The following is a 27063-nucleotide window of genomic DNA, read 5'->3' as shown; positions in this document are numbered from 1 at the left end:
ATTGTGTAAATTCCGTTGCTCATGCTCTAATTGGGCAATTTAAGGGCATTTCCAATAGAGAGTGTAAAAATCCACCTCCATATATGCTCCACATAGGCGTCATTAGGAGTATACAGTATATACTTTATTTAACTCCAAAATACATAAAATGTATTTACTATTTGTGGCTTTTCCAATGATAGGCGGAGGCAAATGTGTAAAAGGGATAACAACGAACTTAAACTGTCACAACCCATTCAAAATAATGAAAAATGATGGGCTTGGTCCGTCGCAAAAGCTTAAAACAAATAGTGATCCACTTTCATACGCGATTCAAAACAACGTTTGTGTTTTTAATAGTTATAAATCACTTAGCAATGAACTTAAACCGTCGCAAACAGAAAAATAAAGCTTCAAACATGAGTTGAAATAACGTTCGAGTTTTTAAGTTAAATAGGCGTGACTATAAATGCCGTCCGGGCTTTTTTATTAACGAATAACCTGAGAAATTCCCCACCCCATTTATTGACTAATAACCTATTATTTACGATATACAATCTCCATTGAAAAGAGTTTTTTAACATTTAAAGTGTAAACTTTATACTTTATACTGTTTACACCGTTGGAGATGCTTTTATTATTTTACGCAATAGAGAGGGAAGAAAACTATCACCCCATTTAAAAGTTAACTAATAAACTTCGGTGATAGTTTTCCGAGTTCAAACAAAATTCCAATCCACGGGATGTGGAAAGGGTTTTTTTCTGAGGGATGTTTAACATTTTTTAAAGTTTAAATTTTATACTTTATACTGTTTGAAAACTATCACCTGCATTGCAAATGCCTTTTATTGTATAAGGTTGGGCCAGCTATGTACCGGCCTACCGGGCGCTCTTCTAAGACTGCGTAATCGTGAAATTTGAAATCGAAATCTACCAAGATTTCAGCGTTCGAAATTATGGTCCATATCGGCATTTTTCGTGCCCTTGAAGAAAAACAGGGCGGGCGTGTAAATAAATAAATAAAAATCTAATCACGTGTACAGATTTAGCCCAACGGTCGATTTCCGGGTTGCGTGAATCTCAAGTTTCTTATTATTAGCGTGTGTGTTTCTTCTTTCTTCCGCATAATTATAATTTCCACCTCTATATTTGACTAAACAAAGTTGTAAGGTAATCAATCACTGACTGCACTTACTTATTTTTTTTTTGGAATTTTTTCCCATAATCTGTATGAATTTTACCTCATTGCATGCTAGGAAAGTATTTTATGTATTCTATATATTTTGAGATTTATAGGGTTTTACTAGATTTTGTTTTCTATTGAGTGTGGCCCACTGCTAAGATCTTGGGAGCTCATACATGATTTACTAGATGGAAACAAAAAGCTTTGTTTGATTTATTAGAGTTTTATAGCATATAAGTTTCACCACTCTGCTTTTCTTTTCCTTTTCTTTTTCGGTGTGTGTTGTATTAGTTTATCGTGGTGATAAATGTCCTTTCGGGAATGCTGGATTAGGACTTTTTGGACCTGAACATCAGAACATGGAGGGGGGTCGATTGAAAACGCAACCTGAAAAAGGAAAGAGATGAGTACCCAAAAGAGAAGGTTATAAAACTTTATTTTCATATATATTTTATCGGTGTTTTGAGTTTTCATAGGTGCAACTGTGCATGTGTCTTGCTATGTTTCTTATGGGTTTTAAGCAATCTCTCTCTCTCTCTCCGAGATTTCATAATTTTCCGATTCCAAAGACTCCATTTTGTGTTTATATGTTTCTGTTTTTGGTATTTCTAAACTTTTAAATTTTTGTAATGGTTTCTGTTTAAAATTTTAAAGGTGAGAAATGTCCTTTTCAGGAAAGCTAGAGGAGGACTTGTAGAGTTGTAGAAAAATTTACATTCACGAGGTGTTCGTGTGAGTGTCTTAGGGGTGGGGAGGGAGGTCTGTTTGTCAACACGGGGTGAAAAAAGGGAATGGCGCCGAAGACAGCTTAAGGACTGAAAAGAGGAATGGAATCCATGGATTATCTTGTGGTCCATCATACCTTGTATTTATGGCCACTGATTACTTCAGACCTTGTATCTATGGCCACTAAATACTTCAGACCTTGTATCTGTCGGTAATTCCTCAGATCTTGTACTTATAGCTTGGGCATGGTACCTGCTTCTGCGTCATTCGAACCTCCACACACCACATGATCAAGCATGACCTCCTTAATCCTTATTATGTTGTAATCCTCTCACTTATTTTTTCTGATCTATACGCCTTCTTCATAAAATCTTTATGGTGTTTACAGCTTTTTGCTTTGAAATTATATATATATTTTTTGTATTCTCTTAGTAACGTTTTCACTTACAAAATATTACTTTGTTGTTGAGTTTATTTACAAATATATATCCCTTGTGTTTTATTTTGTGATATCTTGAATAGTTTCATTTCTTTTTAGTGGGTCTTTGAATATATTTTTCTTCATTCTTTCTTATTTATTTTTCATGTCTCCCAGTGTCACGTGAAAGAGAGCATATGAAATTATACAACGATGGCTTAAGATAATGCGAAGAAACAATTATGAAAATTTTAATGTGGGTGAACGCAAAACAAAGTATTAATATTTCAGTCTTGCTGTGGGTGAATGCAGGTCTCCATGGCACATATACAGTGTAACATTCTAACCATCGTATTGAACTCTGGTAGCAATCTAAAACAAGTCTGATTATGTAGATTGCAATTTTTTTTCCAAGAGATTGATAAATATGCGGGACGTGGGATAAGTGGTTAACCAGAAGGAATCTATATTTTTCAGAATTTCAGGAACCTCTTTAGGGAAGATAGATATTTGTAGAAAGTAGATATATGTTCCAACTAACAGTTAGAAACCAATTAAGCACCAAATCATTTTGGTTTATAGTACTAAATTCACGGTGATAATATCCTTTTGGGAACACTGGATAATGCTCCCATATATTTGGGGCACACATGGTATGCCATGTTTACCAAAACAACCTGAAGAGGAGGGCGACGAAGAGAAGATTTGTTTAGCTATCAATTTGGGTTGTTGTGAACCAATAATTGAATAGAACTTGGACGAGTTTGTATTTTGTTAATGTTGCAGATTAACTTTGATTTTGTTTTCTACAAATTCAACAGTTTTCTGTTTTTGCTTGCTCGTTTGAATATTCATTGTGTTGCTGCCACCCCAACTGAAACGACATGTTGCATCCAATGCATAACTTTTTGGTGCAGATGTGTATGCCTTGGACTAACACAAATGCCAAATGGGTTTGTGAAGCCCTTAATTACAGACTCAACTAGGATTTATCATGAATTACAGACCTCAGTGTGCAGATTCATTACAGGAGACCTCAAGTGTGTTTTGCACTAGAGGTATTACTTTCATATTATTAAAAGTGGTGCTTGCTTAGAATTTTTGTTTTCAGTTGGAAAACCATTATTGCGTATTCTCTGCATTATTCATCACATTTACCAGACTCTCAGCTGTTTCTTTTGAAGCTAATGCATAATTGCAAGATATGTTTTTATCTATGCCAGGTGAATCTTGTTCTTTTGTCTTAATTGTCATCATTCGAGAGATAATGTACACAGAATTGATATTTCTGGACTGTCCTTTGGGTAAGGATTTTTGGACTGAGGTTTGTTTGATTTGAACTGTTAAATTAAATAATATTAAGTGAAGTAGATCGTGGGATTTGTGAATGCACGAACTATGATTCATTAGTTGAACGCATCATGTCATAATGGGATGTTGGTGCATATGATGAGACTGGGACTTGGTTTGTTGTCCTGTAATGACCATAGTTATTGATGGTGCAGTAAATTTATATAGTCGTTAGTATTGAATCAACTGTTTTTTGTAACTGAATTTTAAAATTGACTGACTTTTATACATCCATATTTTGGCTGAATAGCTGAAGATGTTATTCTAAGCCAATTGGAATGCCTATGCAGTCATCCTTGACATTATCTTGATATTTTTTTTCTTTTTTTTTAATAGAAATGGAGACTTGTTAGCTCTGAGTTATCAATGGATGAGACTCATGTTCAGTTTGCAACATTCTCTTAGGAGTATAAAGTGGAAGACTGTTAACAAGACCACCTTTGGTTAGTTAGAATTTTGAGTTTCAATTAATGGCTTTAGTTATGTGAGAAGATGGTTTTCACCCAACTACTTAAGGTTTGTGACCTTATCTGAATACTAGAAGCTGATAATAAGAAGCCATCCATGCTTAGTGATTAATGGCTTGAGACATGTAGTTGCAATTAATTTCATATATATGAGGATTGTTTGGTATCATTTTGAGGAGGTCATACATTCTGCTTCTTTATTGCTCAATATGTGTATGATCGACTTAGGTGGTCCATCTTTGGGCTGCTTTGCTGTGTTCCTTTTGTTTTGGTTTATTCCATAATGTTACCATCACAAAAGATTAACATATTGTTTGCAGGTGCTTAAGATCATCTTATTAGGTGCTTTTCTCCTAGTGATGTCATGTAAACAAGTCATAGCAAGCTAATAGAAATAATCGACGTCTCACTAGATTTCTAGTCATTAAGTATATTGCTTGAGTTCTTTACTTGAACTTTGCAGGTTGATGAAATGAGACGTACAGTATGGTTACAACTTACAACAATGAACTTCAGATAAGAGGAGAAACACGCCATCCAATCTGGTGATAAAATCAAGAGGTAAGAGACCTTAAAATATAGAAATCAAGTTAAAGCTCTTCTGGGTATATGGTCACACTCAGTAGAGGTTTTGAAATTGGTTCTAACAATGTATAATTTGGACTAGTGACTGATACCTATGCTTAAATTCAACATTTATCCCCAAATGTTATTGGTAATTGTAAAAAAGAATTAAGTTTGAACGGGCTACATTGTGCATTAAGGAAAGTTTTTTTGGGACTCCTATTGTCTGTTAAAGGTGTTAATGAAGAGGAATAAGTTAAAATTCCAAGTGGCATAAGTCTTTAGAGCATTAGGTGGTGTTGGTAACAGATGTTGAGGAAAACAGAAAATGGAAAAGGATAAACTCATTGCAGACAGATTAATGTTGGGGATTAGTAACGGATAGTTAAAGATAATAGGTTAAGCATACTCCACTGTGAACAGGTTAAACATACTCCCCCTTTATATAGAACGACAAAATGTGACATATTAGGGTGCTGGTGATACTCTCTTAACCATTATTTTCATGCATGTGATTGAGCTCGTCGTTTATGCTGAGCCACTATTCAAAGCCAATCTAGGGTGCCTTTTAGGAGAGAATTCAGGTCCTTGAGATAAAGTTGGCTTGAGCAAAGGGATTTCACAGATATTGGTCCGTCTTTGAAGTGCTTACAAGATTACAAGATTAAATAAGAACATTTCACTGTCTTGCCTCCTGACATTCAGATTAACACGATAATTTATTACATTTAATCTTGTTTTCACAACATTGACATGGTCTTTAACTTTGGAATTGATAACCTGTTTGTTAGAGTTAGCTCTGTGTCTTGGGCACCTCTTATTAAGAGCAAAAAGATCACTGGTTAAATTGGTTTCTAAGAAGCATCAGTGTGTTGAATGGTTGAAATTTACAATTTCCAACCAAAGGAGGTCTTATACATACTTCTTATAATGGTAGTACCTTTCTTCTGAAAATAACCTCTTTTGTTACTTGATATTTTTCAGACAGTGAATCTTAACTCAGAAGATGAAGGTGACATTCAAGGCTGCGTTTTGTGTCATTCAATTTACACCAACTAACACCGCCTACATGTTTAAGTTCTTCTTTTTTCCCTGATTAAGTTCTAATTCCATTAAAACTGCAAAATAAAGTCAACCATTCTTGTGCTACTATGATTCCTAGCAAAATTTTGCTAGGTTATACCCTTTAGCACTTCGATCACTCCTACAACCAAATGGCTAGTACACCATGTGAAGTTGTCTTTCTTTACATCACTCCCCATTTTAGTGTGGATTGACGGGTTTTACATAAAGGCCCCATATGTTGCGAAATCTGACCCCATATGTCGCGATATCTGTTTAGATTCAGGACCTACGCGTATATGTACCGGAAGATTTGATATGCTGATTTGATGCTCATATTAGTTTCGTTGACATGCTTTTACACATGAAGGCGTACTTTTTATGATCGTCTCAAACAAGACGTTGACAGCAGGAAACTGTACACCTGATTCAGTGGTTTTTTTAACCTCTAAATTTTTTTGAATAAATTTGGAATAAAAAAGTGATTGGTGACTAATAATTGGATATGAGAACCAACAAACTAGAGAAGTTGTTATAAACCTCCGCAAGTAATTTAATATTCCAATGTCGTAAGGCATGAGATTTTAATTTTTTTTTGGTTTTGTTACTGTGTTCACTTAGAACCAGTAAATTTTCTCCTAGTTTCTTTCTTCTACATGTACAGACCAGACCACCAAAACAAAGGGAACACATCGTCTACACAGAGGATCCAAGGTGGGTAATGCCTTAATTCTTTTTTTTTTTTTTTTATGAAATTGACTTTGTAAATGCCTGAAGAGTTGTCTTACAATCTTGTTTCATGATGTAGATCGTTTGATGGTTTCTACACCAACCACTTCGAGTTGTAGGGATTTAATCCCATACTGAGGTGTAGAATTTGTATCTCGAAATTCCGGCCACCATGCTTAATATGCCCCCTCCATAACTGTTTTCACTCAGATTCATAATTGTTTCTTTTTCTCCTGAGAACTTCAGGTATATGGTCTGCTTGGATTCTGTTTCAAGACCTAATGTTTGAAGTAGGTAGGCCCTGTTTGCTATTGCATAGTGCACACAACTGAAGAAGAAACAACTTTGATGATTAACTTCAATACATCTTTAACCAATATATGGAGCACTGAAAGTAGGAGGAACCATAACTGAAGAAGAAACCTTGAACCTTTTACTCCTTGTTAACTCATTATCAGCCAGTCCGAGTTTTTGCTCCGGGCTATCCATCCATCCCATCATTGGATCCATAAATCCATGTTCACTAGCATACCCTTCGCCTACATCTGAGCCATCTGAATCAACTCCATGATGCCGAAACCCAGTGATGTACTCAGATGACCCCGTGTTGCTTGAATCTGATCGAACAGAACTATCCCATGAAGAGGTCTCATCTGCTATATGGGGCACAATGATGCTTGGTTGCACTGCCTTCTCAATGTTCTTCATATCAATAGGACTTTGGTATTGATGATTTCTTTTGAAAATACTAGCGAAAGTGAAATGGTCACTTACTCTAGTCTTAGCTGATTTATTATCTTTTGTTCTAGCAATGATACTTTGAAGGTTTTTGCTTAATTTGGCTTTTAAAGAAGAGAAGTTAAGCCCATGACGACCATCGTGGGATTCTGGGAAGTGCAAAGGAGAAGATTCAGACTGAGTTGAACAAGGACTTAATGGTGCAAAGTTGGTTCGGGCATTCTCGCCTCTCAAGGCTCTAGCTGCTTCATCATAAGCTCTTGCAGCTTCTTCGGCAGTATCAAATGTTCCAAGCCACAGTCTTACGTGTTGAGATGAATCCTTGATCTCTGCAACCCATCTTCCCGATGGCCTCTTACGAACTCCAACAAATCTCCGGAGCATAGACTTGTTGGATTGAGTGGTAGTAGTAGCAGTATTAGTAGTGGTGGAAGAGGAGGTTGCCATGGTTGGGGTTTTAGTAGCATCAGCATCTGCCATGAGTATAAACTTTCAAACTTTACGCTAATTGATGGTTCCTGTTTGCTTGAAATGTTTACAGTAGTAGGAGAAAGAGGTTGGATGTTGCTAAGTGATGGTTTCTGTTTGCTTGAAATGTTTACTGTAGTAGGAGAAAGAGGTTGAATGTTGGTTTCATGTGGAAAACACATGGGCTTAGATGGCACTGATCTTGCTCTATATATAAGGCGATTCCAAGAACTAAGCAAAGGTTTATGCCTTTTCCATTATTGGTTTGTTTTGTTCCCATTGTTTATTATTTCAAACGTGTGCAGAATTTTGTGCTTAATGTACTTGGTCAGCCTAGCTTGCTCAACTAGCTATTAAGTTTTAAACTGTAAACTACACTGGCTCGGCTACTGTAAACTACACTGGCTCGGCTACTCCAGTACTAAAGATATCACATACATTCCTTACCCTGTTACCCAAGTTTGCAATGTTTGGTATTAAAGCATATCCCATGGTATATGCCTACATGGTATATATGCATGAAAGTAAGTACGGATCATTCTCTGTCGCAACGATTTAAATTGTAGTCAAAATTCTCCCACCCTGTTAAATTTTACTATGAAATTAACCTTCAAATTTAAACCATCATTTATGACTATTTAATTTGTAGGGTAACCAAGACAAGAGAATGAGTCAATCAGAGATGGATTTCAAACCATCGGCTTACCATAGCCTATAGGCCTGTGCTCTGATGAGGCTTTTGATCTGTATTACTACTTTACAAGTATAAAAGAGAGGATGTTCGTGTAACCACCAAACAAAACCCTCCACCCACTCTTAATTTGCTCTCAAATATATGAGACGTCAGTGGGGGTGGGTGGGAGAGTTTAGTTCTCTTGTTTCATTTGGTATGTTCTCCTAAACAAGATCACATAATTGTGAAAGAGATCACGGCTTATATATATATTGATGGTTGTGCTTATTAAATAAGGAGAAAATCCAACACTTTTGGAAGGGGGGACGACGCTCATGAGGGTTGGTGATAGGGAGGTGCAATATCATAGCATACAATATTCTTTGCATGGAATATGGATAATTCAAAGCAGAGGATGTACCGTGTAGGCAATTAAACTGTGTTTCATTTCATAAATGTGTCCCTGAAAGGCTGAAACTGTTCACTTGCCCCGGAAGGGTCTTAACATTCCCAACAGAAACCTAATTAATTCTGCCATTCACATAGAGCAGTAGATTTTGCAAGATGCAAGTTAAGAATTATGGAATTGTGACTTCCAAGTAGTACTAGCTGTTGATGGTTCTAGTAGGTTCAATTTCTCGAGCAAAGGACAAACTTAGAGAAGCGCGCTCTTATACAAAAAAAAAATTGACTATCTTACAAGTGCCAAAAAGATATAAAAAAGTTAATCCAAAATTTTAACTTCCAAAGAGCTAGGCACTTTCATTATACAGATACAGACAATACACATGTAGGCACATATGTAAAATTAATAACAAAAGACAAACAGAAGTTTGCTCAAATATCAACTTCACCTATTTATTAAAAATATATATTTCGATCATGAGGAGTGAAGGTGCTTCCATACTATAGCAGTTTGAATTGTAAGTGATTTTTTTTTTTTTTTAAATTTAGGTTGAAGCCATGATATTGATGATAGACCGACCAGCTTCAACCTAGGCTCAAGCTACATGAGACTGCATAGAGGGAAGAAAAACAAAAAGAAAATAACAAAATTACAGACGGCCCAATTTTGTCTTGGTTTAAAAGTAGAGCGGGTCTAGAACGCTGATTGGGAATTTTTAAATTCTTAGAGAAATCTATTTTAATGGAGAATGAAGAGGAGATCACCGTTGGAATTTAGTAGTTTGAAAGAGAATGATTTTTTGAGGTGGGTCATCCCTGTTGCCTCTCTCTCTCTCGTGATTCTGAACTCCGTACCGTGTCCTTTCCGTTGGATTTACATTAACAGACCAAAATACCCTACCAGTATACTGAATATTTAAATACTTCCTTGTACTATACGAGGGTATATATGGAATGAGGATTACTTTTTGTTGGATTGTTGGAATGTTAGCCGTTGATAGAGTGTACTTGGAGTGTTAGATAAATAGAGATGCAGGGGTGAAGATTCCTTGCACTCTCATTCTTGCTGGGGTAGAGGAATTGAGTTTTGTCTTGAAATGACTTGGATTTTGAGTTTGATAAATTGATTGGAATGACACGTTGCCTCTTGCCAGATCAGTTTGGCTATCCAAATCCAACAAATGCTCTGATTTATATAGGCTTGTGTCCTAGCCCATGGATCACTTTCCAGTCCGCCCAACTGAAACGAGTTGGGTGGTAAATGGTATGGGCTTTCACTAGAATCTGGCACAACAGAAGTCATTTTTTGCCGAGTTTGAACTTTGGACCTTATACAACATGGATGTGCAATTGTGCACCATGCATGAAGGTGCAGGCGTGAAGTTGATGATGATAGAATTCATGATTCATGCACCACTGGTGAGGATTACAACAAAAGTAAACTAGTTTTTATCAAAATTCTTTCACTGCCAGAGACGTTTTTATCTTCTTGAAATCTTGACTCATCAGCGTACCTATTTTGTGTAAAACCCAAGTACAACCATTAAATGGTGCACGTTACGTGACAGAGAGAGGGAGACGTCAATGGTTTAAGGATCAGTCTGAATACTACCAGCCTGCTCTTTGCAGAGAAGCCCAGTCAAAGTTTCATTGACCTTAATCAACCGTATTAATTCTATGACACGTGTCGCCTCTAAACCTCTTGTTTTTATTTTTCTGTTGCCTTATTTGGCATAATATAAAACAATATTTTTTTCTTTCCACTCCCTGCTCAGTGCTCACTCATCAGGTATTCATTTTCCTTCCCCTCAAAACCCCATTTCCCATTCTTCATCTCAAATGTAACTTTTTTAGGGTTTCGATTTGTTTAATAACCTCTTTATTTTTTCAGGTCGTTAGCACAATTCGCGTCCAAGTAAGAAAACAACTCACTCACATTTCTCTATTTTGCTGTGTTGTGTTTGTTTATTTGTTGGTGGTGGTGTTTGTGATTCCGTGTTTATGTGTTAGTTTTTAGTTTATGGTTTGAATAATATTCTAGGGTTTGTGTAAATATGACGGTATGTTGATTTGAGGTATAAAACGTGTTTTTGAACCAGGAGTGTTAGAGGTTTAGTTAGTTTTGTGAGTTTGGGAAGAATTGATGATATCCAAATGCTTTTAAGGAACAAGTAGAATGTGTTTTTATGAAGCTTGAGAGAACGGTTTTTTTCTACATCCATAATTGTTTACTGAAATTCTTGGCATTATCACTATATTCATATCTTATACTTTTCATTTCGATTGTTTACTCATTTGCAGGCTTTGGGTGCTCGTCACTTTTGCTTCAACTTATCATCCTCTTGTATTGCTAAAATAATTTGGTACATGATTCTTTTTCTTTTCATTTTTTTGCATTTTGTAGGTTCAGATTAAGTTGAAAGTTCTTCATGGATCACAGTTCAGAAGACGAGTCCGAGATTAGTGAGTCTGAGATAGAGGATTATGAGGCTAAAGCCTATAAAGAACTGAAAGATGGAAAGTTCAAAGTGAAGATATCAGATGAGGTTTTTAGATGCCCATTCTGTCAGGGTAAGAAAAAACAAAGTCACCGGTACAAAGAACTTCTTCAACATGCTTCTGGTGTGGGTAATAAAGGTGCCGGAACTAGGAACATCAAACAAAAGGCGAAACACCTTGCATTAGCCAAGTATGTGGAGAAGGACCTGGCACCTGATGTGGTTCCTTCCCAATCTACAGTTGAGCGTGCCCCCCCTACTGAGCGTTACCATGATGAATTATTTGTTTATCCCTGGGTAGGAGTTGTTGTTAACCTTCCTACTGAAGTAAAGGGTGGAAGATGTGTGGGTGAAAGTGGATCCAAGCTAAGAGACCTGCTGGCAAGCAAAGGGTTTAACCCTGTGAGAGTTCATCCTTTATGGAATTACAGGGGTCACTCTGGAACTGCTTTGGTTGAGTTTAACAAAGACTGGCCCGGTTTTCATAATGCAATGTCATTTGAAAAGTATTTTGAAGCAGATCATCTTGGCAGAAGGGATTGGCATGCGAATATGCATCGCAATTGTGGGTCAGACCTCTATGGATGGGTTGCACGTGATGATGACTATAATGCTAACAGTCTTATTGGGGAGAATCTTCGGAAATCTAGAGACTTGAAGACTGTTGCTGATATTGTAGCTGAAGAAGAACGAAAAACAAGCAAGCTTGTGACGAATTTGTCAAATGTTATCGAAGTGAAGAACCAGCACTTAAAAGAAATTGAGTGTAAGTTTAATGAGACCAATAGATCTCTCTTTCTGCTGATGGAGCAGAACGATAATCTACACCAGTCCTATAATGAAGGTATGTAAACGTACTGTATACAGAGGTAAAAAAACTTAAGACACCTTCCAGAAAAAAGAAATGAGGAAACTAAAGAGGCACCATTCGGTGTTCCTGGTCTGCATTGTTGTTGTTGGTTGTTCACTTGTTCTTTCTAATAATGTGTTTTCTTTTGAGACTTCCCATTCGTGTTCGTTCTCGTGGCCTAATAAACACAAGCTTTTGAACTCTCAAATTTGAGTCAAATTCTTAGGATAACTTCCTGCTTATGCATGTAGGAAAACACATCTAATTCGCCTTCTTTTAACTATTTAAGCATTGTCTGAACTCTGGAGAGACATAAAAAAGATTGAAACACCTTAAACAACATGGTATTGGGATCTCTTTCCTTAAGAGTGATGGTTTCATGCATCTTATCATCCTATGCACCTCCTTTTGTGGGTTTCAGTGTTTGTGTGTGTGACGACACATTTTTCGTTGTTAGCCATCTTATTTCGTTCCTTCTTTTAATTTTATCAGAGATAAGAAAGATGCAGCTAAGTGCCAGGGATCACTTCAAAAAGATTTTTAATGAGCATGAAAAGCTTAAGTCAGAGTTGGACAATCAGAGGAATGATCTTGAGACTCGTGGCAAAGAATTGGAGAAGCGGGAAACCCAAAATGAAACTGAGAGAAGGAAGCTCATTGAGGAAAAGAAAAAGGTATTGCACTTTAAACTGTATTATAGGGGTAGTAACGGGTACATTCCTTAACTTCTGATACCTGATACGATTCAGTCAATTTATCAACCTGCTTCAGAGCATAATGCCAAAATGATACTGGGGAATTGGAATGTGAGCACACCTATAGATATCCACTGTATCGACAGTATATGTCGCTTTTGGGATATCATTGAGATCTAAGATTTAAATGCGCCTTTATCAGAGGAAAACCTGAAACCTGAATATGGAAATGTCGCCAGTATGTGTTGTTTCTTGTTAAACCCATTTCAGTTAATATCAATATTATAATACTTATAAAGAATCAAAAGTGGGTCAGTTGCACCCCTGGAGTAAATTTAACAGTGTAGGCACCAACCTATATGCATTGGTCCACAAAGTTTTAACTTGTTTTTGGTTCTAAGCTGAAAAAATGACTCTGCAAAGGTACTTTATTTTCATTTTCATATATTATTCCTTTTCAGAAACAGTACTTAACAAATGTTTTAACCACTTTTTGATGCTTTAGCCCTTTGCTGCCATGTATTTTAGAACAATACTGATATTTCCTCTCCTATTGTCGCATTTCATGTATATAGCATGTAATGATGTAAGTGTACTTTATGGTGGTGTGGTACAGATGACTAGATGAGGAGTGCTGAAAGTTGTTAAGACCACTGACGTTGTGTTTTTTTTTTTTTTTTTTAAACTTGATCAGAATGCAATGAGAAATAGTTCGCTTCAGATGGCTTCTATGGAGCAAAAGAAGGCAGATGAGAAAGTATTGAAGCTAGCTGAAGATCAAAAGGTGTCTTTTTAGGTCTTGATTATTTTCTTTATTAATTGAGATTTCTTTGGGAACTATGAAATTTAAGTATTGTATCACTTTGCTGTGATTACTGATTTCAGAGGGAAAAGGAGGATCTTCATAAAAGAATTCTCAAATTAGAGAAGCAATTGGACGCAAAACAAGCATTGGAGTTGGAAATTCAGCGGCTGAAAGGGAATCTGAAGGTCATGGAGCACATGGGAGGTGATGAGGACGTGGAAGTCAAGGAAAAAGTGAAAGAAATGATCCGGAACTTGGAAGAGAAGGAAGGAGAACTGGAAGACTTGGAAGCTCTGAACCAAGCTCTTATAGTGAAGGAACGAAAGAGCAATGATGAACTGCAGGAAGCGCGGAAAGAGTTAATTGCAGTAAGTGCATTTTAATTTTAGAGTCATTAGAATTGATAATCTGGTCTTTTTAATTATTAGACACAACAATGCAACTTCTCTAGCACCAGAATATGTCTTGCTGTAGGATCTCATACTCGAATGTGATGTAAATTGTGCGTTTGTACTTTGTACTTTGTACCTGCATCTTACAACACGGGTGTAAAAAGGCTTTTACTGTAGTGGAAACTTCATGTTTTTGGCAAAGTCTTCAATTCATGATACTGTCGTGGAGATTACTGATGCACAGGTCTTCTGATTCATAGGGCCTGAAAGATACGTCCAGTCTCGCCTTGATTGGAGTGAAAAGAATGGGAGAGCTCGACTCAAAGCCATTCCAGGAGTCTTGCAAGCGTAAGTATTCTGCAGATGAAGCTGATGAGAAGGCTCTAGTGCTGTGTTCACAATGGGAGGAGTACTTAAAGGACCCAGATTGGCATCCATTTAAGATCATCCAAGTTAAGGAGGATGTTCATCAGGTATGTCTTCTCACTCTTCTATGACAACCGATGCTTCCTACATACTGTCTATATAAATGGGATACGACTATGCTTCACTTTCCCATAAACATCAGTAGTCATGGCTGTCTTTAGTAGTCATCTCTATTGATGATATGCATAATTGTATTATATGGACTTGATGTCCGTACTTCCTCACCAAATGTTATTGTATGCTCACAAGAATGCGAGTAGGTTGATATATAATTGGCCAAACTGATAGGTGAATGTACATATTTTTGTTCTAGCAACTGGTGGTTAGGCCAGGCTTATTTTCCGAGGCATATTTATAATGAAACAGATAAGATATTTAAGTATGTTGAAGATGCTTTTGTAGGATTTTGTGTTTTGTTGGTATTACTTACGATACGACTTTTATAGGAGTAAAAGATTTGGCGCTTATATTTTGGTTTTTCAGTAACCACGTTAATATGATAAAAATGGCATTCCTAATGCAGGAAATTGTTAACGACGAGGACGAGAAATTGAAAGGCCTAAAGGTAGACTTCGGCCAGGAGGTGTACGGTGCTGTAAAAACAGCCTTAATGGAGGTGAACGAGTACAACCCGAGTGGGAGGTACACAGTACAAGAGTTATGGAACTTCAGAGAGGGTAGGAAAGCCACCTTAAAGGAAGGAGTCATGTTCATACTGAAGAAATGGAGGGCATCCAAGCAGCGCAAGAGGTTTTAGATTAAGGGTCTAAGTCTAATTGGGACTTGGTTTATTAATTTCCTAATTTCAGCAAGAAGTTAGACTTTTACAGTGGTATTGTTTGTTAGACTGTAGCATTTGATGTTTTTCAGCATTTCCAGAACATCCCGAGTAGGAAGTGAATATTTTCTTTGTTGTTTATACTCCCAATTTTCTCCTTGTACGTACATGTGTTGTGGGGTAGCTTCCATGGGACAACATTTCAATGCACGTTCTGGTGCGACATCACACGGAGAACTGTACAAATAACACTTTCTAATACTGGCAGTGCGATATTGGAAGATGTATGTCCAGAAAAACTTTTAGGATAGGAACTTGGTGCCTTGAAATGTGCAACCGTATTCTTGTAGTTATTCATAACTAAACAGGTCCAAGGATGCTCGGTCCTAGGCCCGTAAATTAGTGTCCTCTTTCTTTTATTGCGGCTTTACTTCCCTAAATTTTCATAAGAAGAGGGAGTCATATTGATTTTTATAAAGTGATAGATCTTGTTAAGGTCCGATTTCTGTGCGGTCGTCTTTGTATGTCTTTACCATATTGTAGATGACTTACATCAAGTTGCCCTTTACTGCTCTTATGCGAATTCCATGTTGGGTTTGTGATAAAGAGAAGGCAAACTTTGCCTCTAAATAAAAACTGTAATCAATGAATTCTGATCTGTTCAAAGTCTTCCAATTCACGATTTTCGTTCGTGTTGTCTTGCAATCGAAACGAACAAATTACTCCAAAAGAGAAAAAAAAAAACAGAGGGGAAAAGCAGTTTACACCATATTCAGATTCCAATTTATACTGCACATACCATTGTAGAAATTCTACATGATGCCTAATTTATTACATAATAAAAAGGATGCGAACCATTAAAACAAATCAAACAACATGAACAGTCAAAATTACTGAAGCCCGTAGATATGTGGGTCACAAGAGTAACTGCCCAAAGTCCTAATAAACACAGGGAACTCGCTTATCTCAGCCAGAGCATCTTTTATTTTCTGATCATCCATGGAACCTTCAAAATCAACATAAAGAACGCATGGAAACTCTTTAAGTGGTCCTCCTTCCTTAGGATCCAATACCAAAACTGGACCATCAGTCCTAGATGGATTCACTTCAAGCTTTGTAAGATTGATGTTCCTTGCTGAGAAAGCTGATAGAAGCTTCAAGAGCACTGTTAAAGTCCCAGTGTGATGTGCTACAACCAAACTAGTCTTTGACCCAAACTTGTTCTTCTTTGGAATACTTTTATCTTTGGACAAGATTAGAAATCTGGTGACATTCCATGACTCATCTTGCACATCTTGGGCCAAAACATCCAAGCCATATAGTAAAGCAGCTTGAGAACTTGCAATTGCAGCAGTATCAAGCATTCTATTTGATAATAGAAGCTCAACGGCACCAGCTGTGTCTTCAACAGCTTCATGGTCAACCCCAAGTTGAGCCAAGGCTCTACCACAATGAGCCAAAGCTAATGGATGGCTAATCACCTTCTTTAATTCACCCTTTTGGACACCAGGCATAGCTAACAAACAGTAGTGAACATACATACTGACTTCTTGCACAATTGGTAGATCATGTCGCAATAAGAGATCATAGTTTCTAAGTGCTGTTCCTTCCATGGTGCTTTCAACAGGTAAGACAGCTAGATCAGCTTTACCTTCTTCAACAGCTGTGATTGCATCAAGAAAAGCTCTGCAGGGGAGTGGGGTGCAATCAGGACATGCTGTTTTGGCTGCAAATTCACTATACGCACCTGGGACCCCTTGATATGCAACCTTGAGTTTCTTAACAGCAGTTGGCACAGCTCCATTTTGCGAACTGAATACTACAAATCTTTGTTTTCTTTGCTTGATCTGCTTTCTATAATTCAATCTTGATGGCGCATATAACTTGACCAAATCAAAAGAAGAAGCATAGGCCATGAACCTTCTTAGAATACCAAAATACGAAAGAGATGAAGAGATGGTTGTTGACTTCTGTGATTATTATGATAAAAGTTGGGGTGGTTGTTTCAAAACTTGGGCTGTTTGCTCATACTACTCACATGTAAGATGCCTGGAAAAGCAATCAACTACAAAATATATAGAAATGTGACCTTCGATGATTAATTTACAATGTAGGTCCAATTTTGTTGAAGTTGACATCAATTTGGGCTAACAATGGTCCCACCAATATATATTATTTTAGCCAACCGCATCATTGCATCTCAATGTTTTGTGGAATTGTGGTACTATTACTTAGTGCTATTTCTAAAGCATGGGCCTGGTTATCTTTGCCATTATTTGGCTTGATCTTTTATAAGGGCATTAATGTCGGTTATGTCATATTGTGTGTGGTGGCAGCCTCTCTGCTTATCATCCTCATAATCTCATTGTTACAAACTTACGATAAGCCAATCTGGACCACTTAATTAGGTTGATTCTTCTCAATCTACAGTCCACAATTATTTAAGCATAAGGTTCTCCTCACTGCTCATGCTACTTATCATCAAATTATTTAGAAAAGCGATCTTAATTCTAGAAGACATAAATATCGCTACAAACCAACAATATTAATAAACAGAATCTTCTTTTTTCTCTTTTTTTTTTTGTTTTTGATAGAAAAGTCACACTAAACATCTAGAAGAACGGTCTAGCAGACATAGTAAACCATCTAGAAGAGGTCAGGGGCAACCTTGAATAAGCCTCGGGCCAAGAAAGGGGCCATGACGACAACCCTTTCCCAATTCCGCCATGTTAACTACGCTTTTATCTTATTATATATACATATTATATTACTTCTGTAACTTTCACATTACCTTAATTTTAATTTACATTCGTACTTGTTACTGAAAAATCTTTCGGTAAGTCTATTACTGACCACTCAAGTAAAACATAATAAAGTACCGCCACTTTTATATTGGATGGATCAGCATTCAAGAAAAGCATGTTAAATGTTTTTTTCTTTTATGAGGGCATGTTAAATGTTTAATCTATCGATTCTATCAGCGTGTTTTTTTTTAAACTATTTTATTTATTTACTTATTATTATTACATATAATATTAAAGATTGTTGTTTTAATGGTATATCGATCCACTCTAATATTTAACACTAAAATGCTAGGATAACTTTTTTTTAACTATTTTATTTATTTACTTATTATTATTAGTATTAGCATTATTATTATTGTTCATTATATCAATCACTCTAATATTTAACACTAAAATGCTAGGATAACTTTTGGATCTAATTGATAATGAAAAAGATTCTTTATTGGTAATTCAAACTCTAGCTATTTTTTAAACTATTTTATTTATTTAATTATTATTATTAGTAGTATTGGTATTATTATTGTTGTTCGTTATATCAATCACTATAATATTTAACACTAAAATGCTAAGATAACTACCAATTTGGATGCACAATCAATCCATATGGAGTGACAAAAGATTCTTTACCTAGGTAATGAATTCAAACTCTAGTTAGTGACAAATTTTATCATTGAAGTGTTAGGATGAGTGACTTGCAAGTTGCAAATTGCAAGTTGGAAGTAGAGGTGGTGGTTTTGTACACCCGCTAATACATCCGATATGGAATGAGTGGGTTTAGATTGGAAAAAAAGGTTTTTGTCATTTAAGGGTTGATCCGCTGAATAAATAAATTGGGTTAGGGTTACATATATTAACCCATATAATCCATTAGTAGACCCGATTAGTTCTCGGGTCTAATGGGTTGGGTCATCAATATGTGACTGCTTGTATAACCTATTTTAAGATAAGTTTTCCTATTTTTAAATATATATATATATATTATATATATATTAAGTTTTCCTATTTTTAAAGAATATGTTTTAAATGAGATAAGTAACTCTTTGATGTTAGCGGGTTCAAGCTCCCACACCTATGGTATTATCACATAAAGGTTTTACCGACTACCTAAAATAACAACTAAAAAAAAAATGATTAGTCGTCATATTGATTCATTTGGTAAAAATATGTTTCATTATTCAATTTTCATTGATATATAATTGAATTATATAAGGTTTTTGATAATTAATATATATATATATATATATATATATATATATATATATATATCGGTTTGTCTAGAGTGCCACTCTTATAGTGACACTCTTATCTCACACTCCTCTTGAGCCGTCGGATCTCGCCCTCAAGATCTGAAGATCTAAACCACTGATAAAACCGATATTTCAATATTTCGCGGTATTTCAAAATAAAAAAAAGAAAAATCACAAAAATCACGAAAATTCAAAACTCTCTCTCTCTCTCTTTTCTTCTTCTCGGTTTGAACCAAGCTTATGGATTAAGGTATTTTTCCACTTTTAATTAGTTTGATTTGTTATTTAATTAGCTTGGATTAGCTTTGAAATAAACCTAGTAAACTTTATTCTTGGATGTTGTTTATATTGTTGTTTAAAAACGCCAAATTGGGTATGAACTAACCTAGTAAACTTTATTCTTGGATGTTGTTTATATTGTTGTTAAAACGCAAAATTGGGTATGAACTTAGACAAGTAAACAAGTTTAAAACGCTTTGTTCAATTGTTTATGAACTTAGACAAGTAAACAAGTATGAATTGGGTATGAAATTGTTTATATTGTTGTTTAAAACGCCTTGATATAGTTCGGTGAACTCACGTATTCTCGTATTGAAGTAAACTTTGCGTGATTCCGCCGAGTTCGGTGAACTCTGTCGAGCTTTCAACTCGTCAGTTCTTCTTCATGTCAGATACATCAAAGTTCGGTGAACTCGCCGAGTTTTGAACTCTGTCGATTCTTCATGCCGTGATTCGTCGGAGTTTTGAACTCGTCGGAGTTCGCGACCTCTGTCGAGTTCGGAGACAGGTCGAGTTTTTTGACTCGTCATATTCTTCATGCCGTATTCTGTCAGAGTTTTGAACTCTGTCAGAGTTCGGTGAACTCTGTCAGAGCTTTTAACTCTGTCAGAGTTTTGAACTCTGTCGTATTCTTCAGGTCGTATTCTGTCAGAGTTTTGAACTCTGTCAGAGCTTTCAACTCTGTCAGAGTTCGGTGAACTCTGTCGTATTCTTCATGCCGTATTCTGTCAGAGTTTTGAACTCTGTCAGAGCTTTGAACTCTGTCAGAGTTCGGTGAACTCTGCCAGAGCTTTGAACTCTGTCGTATTCTTCATGCCGTATTCTGTTAGAGTTTTGAACTCTGTTAGAGTTCGGTGAACTCTGTCAGAGTTTTGAACTCTGTCAGAGTTCGGTGAACTCTATCAGAGCTTTCAACTCTGCCGAGTTTTGAATTCACCGTAAGGATTATTCACACTCCAAAGGAGCTTCTAGTTCCAATAAACTATCCGCAATAGAACCAATCATTCTCGGTTAAAAGGGATGAATTCAGCGGTAGACGTCAAAATTAGCCGGTTGTTGCATAGATCTTTGATGGAAGAAATGACAAAGCGTAGATTGTTCAAAACAGCCGGAGCTATTGAAAATATCGGATATCATCGCCTTGTGAGGTTTCTAGTAAACCAAGGTCGGCCGTGAAGGGTGGTGGTCATTCTTTGAGAGAGATGGTAAGAAGGCAGCGACAAATGGTGAGGTCTTAAGAATTTGAGGTTCAAGGACATACAAATGTATATATTACTTGTGGTGTGTATATATGGATAGTGCTTTCGATGGCATGTAAAACCTTATAATAGTGATCCTACTACTTGTATGATCTAGCTTGAGGTAGTAATTACTTGTGCATGGTCGAGGTAATAATCCTACTACTTCATGCTCGCAACAATAAGGAATACAACTCCTTCGGGCCAACGCTTCTAAAACAAAGATACTATGATGGGATAGTGAAAAAGCTGAAATGCAGTGCATTTTTGACTCGCTTCAAACCCATAGGATGTCTCCGATCAAGTGATCTATCTTTGGTATTACGGGAAAGTTACTTATAAACCGGATTATTATATTCTCGATAGTTATCAGTCCTTACAAAACTAGTTACTAAGTAAAACGTGGATGAAGCTTCGGGATATTGCATAACGGCGGAGATTGCCAGTCTATTCGTGTCATTAATTTGGTTCGCTCCCACCACTACCATAGTACCATGTACTACAAGAAGAATCAACTTAAACTTACAAAACTTATACTGAAGGATTTCATTGAAAAGTTTATGTGACAATCATAACAATCAAAATGAAAGGTCATTCTAAATTCAAGTTCTCAACAAAAGAATCAAATAATCATACAAGACCATTATTAACTCTTACACATGGTCATCATCTTGCCCTGAAAACAAATCCTTACTGATTCATGAGGTTTCTAGATTTGGTGTTGGATTTGACATATGTGGTAGTATTTATACTTATTCATGTGTTTTTATTGGGGGGTAATTAGGCAAATGGTGGTGGCGGAAGATGGTGAACATGAGGAAGCAAGTGGAGAGGTTAGTTTTTCTCATCGGACCTTAATAAAGCGGTTTGATTTAACTTTGCTTGACCGATCTGTTTATTCAATTTTTTGTTTTGCGAGGAAGGAGATAAAGAACAAAGAGTTAGATATACAACTAAAGTCGAAAAGTTAGATTGGAAATCTCTTTGTAGTCAAAAAAATGTTATGTTAGGACTCTTTTGTAAGTGCAAGTTGTTGATATGTAGCAACTTAGCTTTATGTTCAGTAATTCAGACAATGTATTTCACATGGTGTCACATTGTTGAAATATGAAATGATAGTGATCTTGCTTTGGACTTGTCATTCTTTTCATGTTCACCTAAGATCCTAGGGTTTCATCTATTTCATGTCACATTGCCTTTGGTTATGTTTCTGCTATTAGCGGGCATTGATTTTAATAGGGCGCCTGGCTGTCGATGGAGTAAACAGTTATACTACTTACCGTACGCTATGTGTGCTTTGCTTAGATCTCGGTTTATATCCATTCAATGGCTCTTCTTGTGCTCTCCGACAATTTTAGCATTTTAATTTGTCACAAATAAGTATCTCTATTAATAATCTAATGCGAGAACACAAAAAAATCCCAATGTTATCAACAAAAATCCCAATGTTATTTACCAAAACACAAAAAATCTAATGCGAGACGCAATGTTTTTGCCAAAACACAAAAGATCTGTTTTTTGCCTCTTGAACGGTGTGGTCACACCGTTTGGGACTAAGTCCAAACGGTGTGGCCATATCGTTGGATTTGAACTTGCAAAAAAATGGCGGTGTCTGTTTGGACTTTGTCCCAAACGGCATGGCCACACCGTTTGGACTTAGTCCCCAAGCGGCATTGACCACCCGTTTGGCCTTAGTACCAAACGGTGTGGCCATGCCGTTTGGGACTAAGGCCAAATGATGTGGCCATGCCGTTTGGACTTTGAACTTGCAAAAAAATGGCGTGTCTGTTTGGACTTAGTCCCAAACGACATGGCCACACCGTTTGGTACTAAGGCCAAACGGTGTGGCAATGCCGCGCTTGGTACTAAAACAGCTAACCGGTAGGCCCCCACCGTTTGGACTTAGTCCCAAACGGCGGCATAACACCGTTTGGCCTTAGTACCAAACGGTGTATGCCATGCCGTTTGGGACTAAGTCCAAACGTGTGGCGCCCGCCGTTGGGACAAAGTCCAAACAGACACTTCTATTTTTTTGCAAGTTCAAAGTCCAAACGACATGGCTGCATCGTTGGGCCTTAGTTCAACGGCATGGCCACACCGCTTGGAATTAAGGCCAAACGGTGTGGCCATGCCGTTGACTTTGAACTTGCAAAAAAATGGTGTCTGCTTTGGACTTTGTACCAAACGGCGGCATGGCGAACCGTTTGGACTTTGTCCAAAAACGGCGCCACACCGTTTGAACTAAGGCCAAACGGTGTGTTACGCCGTTTTGGACAAAGTCCAAACGGTCTGGCCATGCCGTTTGGGACAAAGTCCAAACAGACACACCATTTTTAACGCAAGTTCGAAGTCCAAACAGACACGCCATTTTTGACGCAAGTTCGAAGTCCAAACAGACACGCCATGCCGCTTTTCTAATGCAAGTTCAAGTCCAAACATTACCGACACGCCATGACGCAAGTTCAAGTCCAAACAGATTAACGCCATTTTTTGACGCAAGTTCAAGTCCAAAACAGACCGCCATTTTTGACGCAAGTTCGAAGTCCAAACAGACACGCCATGCCGTTTTCTAATGCAAGTTCGAAGTCCAAACAGACACGACACGCCATGACGCAAGTTCGAAGTCCAAACAGACACGCCATTTTTGACGCAAGTTCAAGTCCAAAACGTACACGCCATTTTGACGCAAGTTCAAGTCCAAACAGACAAACCATTTTTTTGCAAGTTCAAAGTCCAAACGGCATGGCCACACGTTTTGGACTTTGTCCCTTTTGTCGGCATGGCCACACCGCTTGTCCTTAGTACCAAACGGTGTGGCCATGCCGCTTTGGGACAAAGTCCAAACAGACACGCCTTTTTTTTTTTGCAAGTTCAAAGTCCAAACGACATGGCCGGACCGTTTGGGCCTTAGTTCAACGGCATGGCCACACCGCTTGGTACTAAGGACAAACGGTGTGGTTATGCCGCTTTGACTTTGAACTTGCAAAAATGGTGTGTCTGTTTGACTTTGTACCAAACGGTATGGCGGCATCGTTTGGACTTTGTCCAAAACGGCGGCCACACCGCTTTGGAACTAAGGCTAAACGGTGTGTTATGCCGCTTTGGACAAAGTCCAAACGGTTCCGCCATGCCGCTTTGGGGACAAAGTCCAAACAGATTACGCCATTTTTACGCAAGTTCAAGTCCAAACAGAACACGCCATTTTTGACGCAAGTTCGAAGTCCAAACAGACACGCCATGCCGTTTTCTAATGCAAGTTCGAAGTCCAAACAGACACGACACGCCATGACGCAAGTTCGAAGTCCAAAACAGACACGCCATTTTTGACGCAAGTTCAAGTCCAAACAGCAGACACGCCATTTTGACGCAAGTTCAAGTCCAAACAGAACACGCCATTTTTGACGCAGTTCAAGTCCAAACGAACCGCGCCATTTTTTTTGACGCAAGTTCAAGTCCAAACAGACACGCCATTTTTGACGCAAGTTCAAGTCCAAACGTACACGCCCATTTTTGACGCAAGTTCAAGTCCAAACAGCATTACCGCCCATTTTTGACGCAAAGTTCGAAGTCCAAACGTATTAACGCCATGCCGTTTTCTAATGCAAGTTCGAAGTCCAAACAGACACGACACGCCATGACGCAAGTTCGAAGTCCAAACAGACACGCCATTTTTGACGCAAGTTCGAAGTCCAAACAGACACGCCATTTTTGACGCAAGTTCGAAGTCCAAACAGACAAACCATTTTTTTTGCAAGTTCAAAGTCCAAACAGACACGCCTTTTTTTTTGCAAGTTCAAAGTCCAAACGACATGGCCACCGTTTGGCCTTAGTCTCAAACGGCATGGCCACCGCTTGTCCTTAGTACCAAACGGTGTGGCTATGCCGCTTGGGACAAAGTCCAAACGGTGTGGCCATGCCGCTTGGGGACAAAGTCCAAACAGACATTAACGCCTTTTTTTGCAAGTTCAAAGTCCAAACGACATGGCTGTGACCGCTTGGCCTTAGTCTCAACGGCATGGCCACACCGCTTTGGTACTAAGGACAAACGGTGTGGCCATGCCGTTGACTTTTGAACTTGCAAAAAATGGTGTGTCCGTTTGACTTTGTAATTAAACGGCATGGCCGCATCCGCTTGGACTTTGTCCAAAACGGCTCCGCCACACCGCTTTGAACTTAGTACCAAACGGTGTGGCCATGCCGCTTTGGACAAAGTCCAAACGGTTCCGCCATGCCGCTTTGGGACAAAGTCCAAACAGACATTTTTTTTACGCAAGTTCAAGTCCAAACAGACACGCCATTTTTACGCAAGTTCAAGTCCAAACGTACACGCCATGCCGCTTAAATGCAAGTTCAAGTCCAAACAGCAAACGCGACACGCCATGACGCAAGTTCAACCGATCAAGCAATGTAAGCATTTCAACCGATCAAGCAATGTATGGCTCATGCTCGCTAAGATACGAAATTAGACAACCAATTTGTATACAAGCATTACTTTGTTATAATGCTTGTATACAACCAATCAGATGGCTAGAACATTTAATATAATTGTAGCTAATTTACTCGTATAGCCGTGATAAATGCAGATATAGGACACATTTCTCTTTTGAAAATTACCTCTTCTGATATACTAAATAAGCCTGGAGTGAGAATGCCAAGCTTTCCAGATCATAATTTCAAGATGGTGACTGTTATACTATCAAGGTCTTACTCTTATTCCTTGCCAATCTTATTAATGAATTCATCACATGAACAAGGTTGATAATGCCCCGTAATCCCTATACATCACCGCCACTCACGGGCTTTTAATCACCCGTAGATTGTGGGCAGAAAGCATATATGGAAACATACATCCACGTGAAATAATTCAGTTATAAGACCATCGAACCGATGATTACAAAATGTAAGGAAGAATTGTACTTCCATTATTTCAAAGTAAAACATGAGTCCACAAAACTCAAGTAAAAGCCGGATTATCATATTTTTACATATTGATCAAGAACATAAAACCATATGGAGGTATCGGGTTACAAATGTCTTAACCCTTTTCTTTGGTAATTTACACGAAAGATAATCTTTGACAAAACCGAAAATAATGACTTCTTCGACAAAGACTCTATCACAATAACCTTTTCCCTACCAAATTTTACAAAATTTCATCATGCTATTATTATACCGTCGAGAGCACCCCCACCACGGTGCAACATCGCATCAATTTCATCACCGCCCTCCATTTCGAAGCTACAAACAAAGATAACATAAAATTCAAATTTCAAATGCAAAATCATGATTTCTAAGATTTTCATATATATGCCATTGTCCAAAAATATCAAACTCATAGTTTGGGAAATTATCGCTCATGAGAAGTGGCAGCTTCACATTGAGTAGACTAACTACACTCTAGACCCCGTAAATACATTAAGTAATTGCCGCATCATGAGAAACACCACTCGTTACATGACCTAATCAAGACTTAACACTATCATATTTAAGGGATCTGAATGACAATTTGCCAAACTAGCTATGTTTTCTAAGACCCTAGCAAGTCCTCAAACTTTGTCGTTATATGTCTACTAAGAAAAGATCCAACTAATGTGCGAAAGGTGCGAAGTTCCTCCTTTTTAAGCATAAAACACTATTGTTGATGCCATTGAACAGCCGGGTGTCTATTTCAAACTCAAAAGTGGTGGTGGACACACCAAAAACAAGATATATGGCCACAAGCTGCAATCCTATGCTCAACACACCAAAAACAAGATATATGGCCACTAAACCCTAAACCCTAAACTAACCAAACTCAACATACCTAAATCCTATGCTCCTTCACGATATCGTCCGCCAATGAACTTGCACCGGGTCAAATTGTATGCCTCCATGAACTCGTTTTGTGCATCCTCTGGAATCGCAGTCCCACCCAATTGCAGGCCTTGATTGAGCAAGCGAGAAATTTCATCGACGACGGGTGTTTGTCAAAAATTAAAACACAAAACTACATTAGTATATACATTTACATTTATAAAATACCAAAACAAAACAAAACAAAACAAAAATTAACGTTGTAAGATATTAACTCACCAGATTATGATATGGAAGACTCAGGGGAGTAGTGACTAAGATGATCGTGGTTTATCATTCTCATATGACTATTGTTTTCGTATTCAACTCATGTATCTACTAACACACTCCCATGGATAAGACGGAATGGGTCCGCGTTGTTCAAGTTGAATCAAGTGATTCTCGCCAATTACTCCAAGAGGAAGACGCAATATTAAATTTTACATCATACCAAGGC

The 27063-nt window shown here is 37.6% G+C and overlaps 2 protein-coding genes and 1 pseudogene across 3 annotated transcripts; 1 reads left to right on the top strand and 2 right to left on the bottom strand.

Annotated features, from left to right (window-relative positions):
- Positions 1 to 6255: 6255 nt before the first annotated feature.
- On the bottom strand, positions 6256 to 8133 carry LOC147513741 (uncharacterized). The gene has a single exon (XM_086596973.1). The coding sequence runs from the start codon at positions 7694 to 7696 to the stop codon at positions 6848 to 6850; it is 849 nt and encodes a 282-aa protein (XP_086453099.1). The 5' UTR covers positions 7697 to 8133; the 3' UTR covers positions 6256 to 6847.
- A 1997-nt stretch (positions 8134 to 10130) lies between these two features.
- IDN2 (XH/XS domain-containing protein) lies at positions 10131 to 17253 on the top strand. Its single transcript, XM_086596969.1, has 8 exons — positions 10131 to 10551; positions 10654 to 10677; positions 11167 to 12104; positions 12603 to 12784; positions 13500 to 13589; positions 13691 to 13978; positions 14263 to 14475; positions 14952 to 17253. Exons 3-8 carry the CDS (start codon positions 11192 to 11194, stop codon positions 15183 to 15185), a joined length of 1920 nt encoding a protein of 639 aa, XP_086453095.1. The 5' UTR covers positions 10131 to 10551; positions 10654 to 10677; positions 11167 to 11191; the 3' UTR covers positions 15186 to 17253.
- On the bottom strand, positions 15953 to 17416 carry LOC147513739 (arogenate dehydratase 3 pseudogene; annotated as a pseudogene). Its single transcript, XR_015215615.1, has one exon. The product of XR_015215615.1 is annotated as an arogenate dehydratase 3 pseudogene (transcript).
- Between the last annotated feature and the right edge of the window lie 9647 nt (positions 17417 to 27063).

The sequence above is a fragment of the Coptis chinensis genome, chromosome 3 (assembly GCF_015680905.1).
Source record: "Coptis chinensis isolate HL-2020 chromosome 3, ASM1568090v1, whole genome shotgun sequence".
In the NCBI taxonomy this organism is placed as follows: domain Eukaryota; kingdom Viridiplantae; phylum Streptophyta; class Magnoliopsida; order Ranunculales; family Ranunculaceae; genus Coptis; species Coptis chinensis.
The sequence above is the reverse complement of the archived record's forward strand: the minus strand, read 5'-3'. Positions and strand labels throughout refer to the sequence as shown.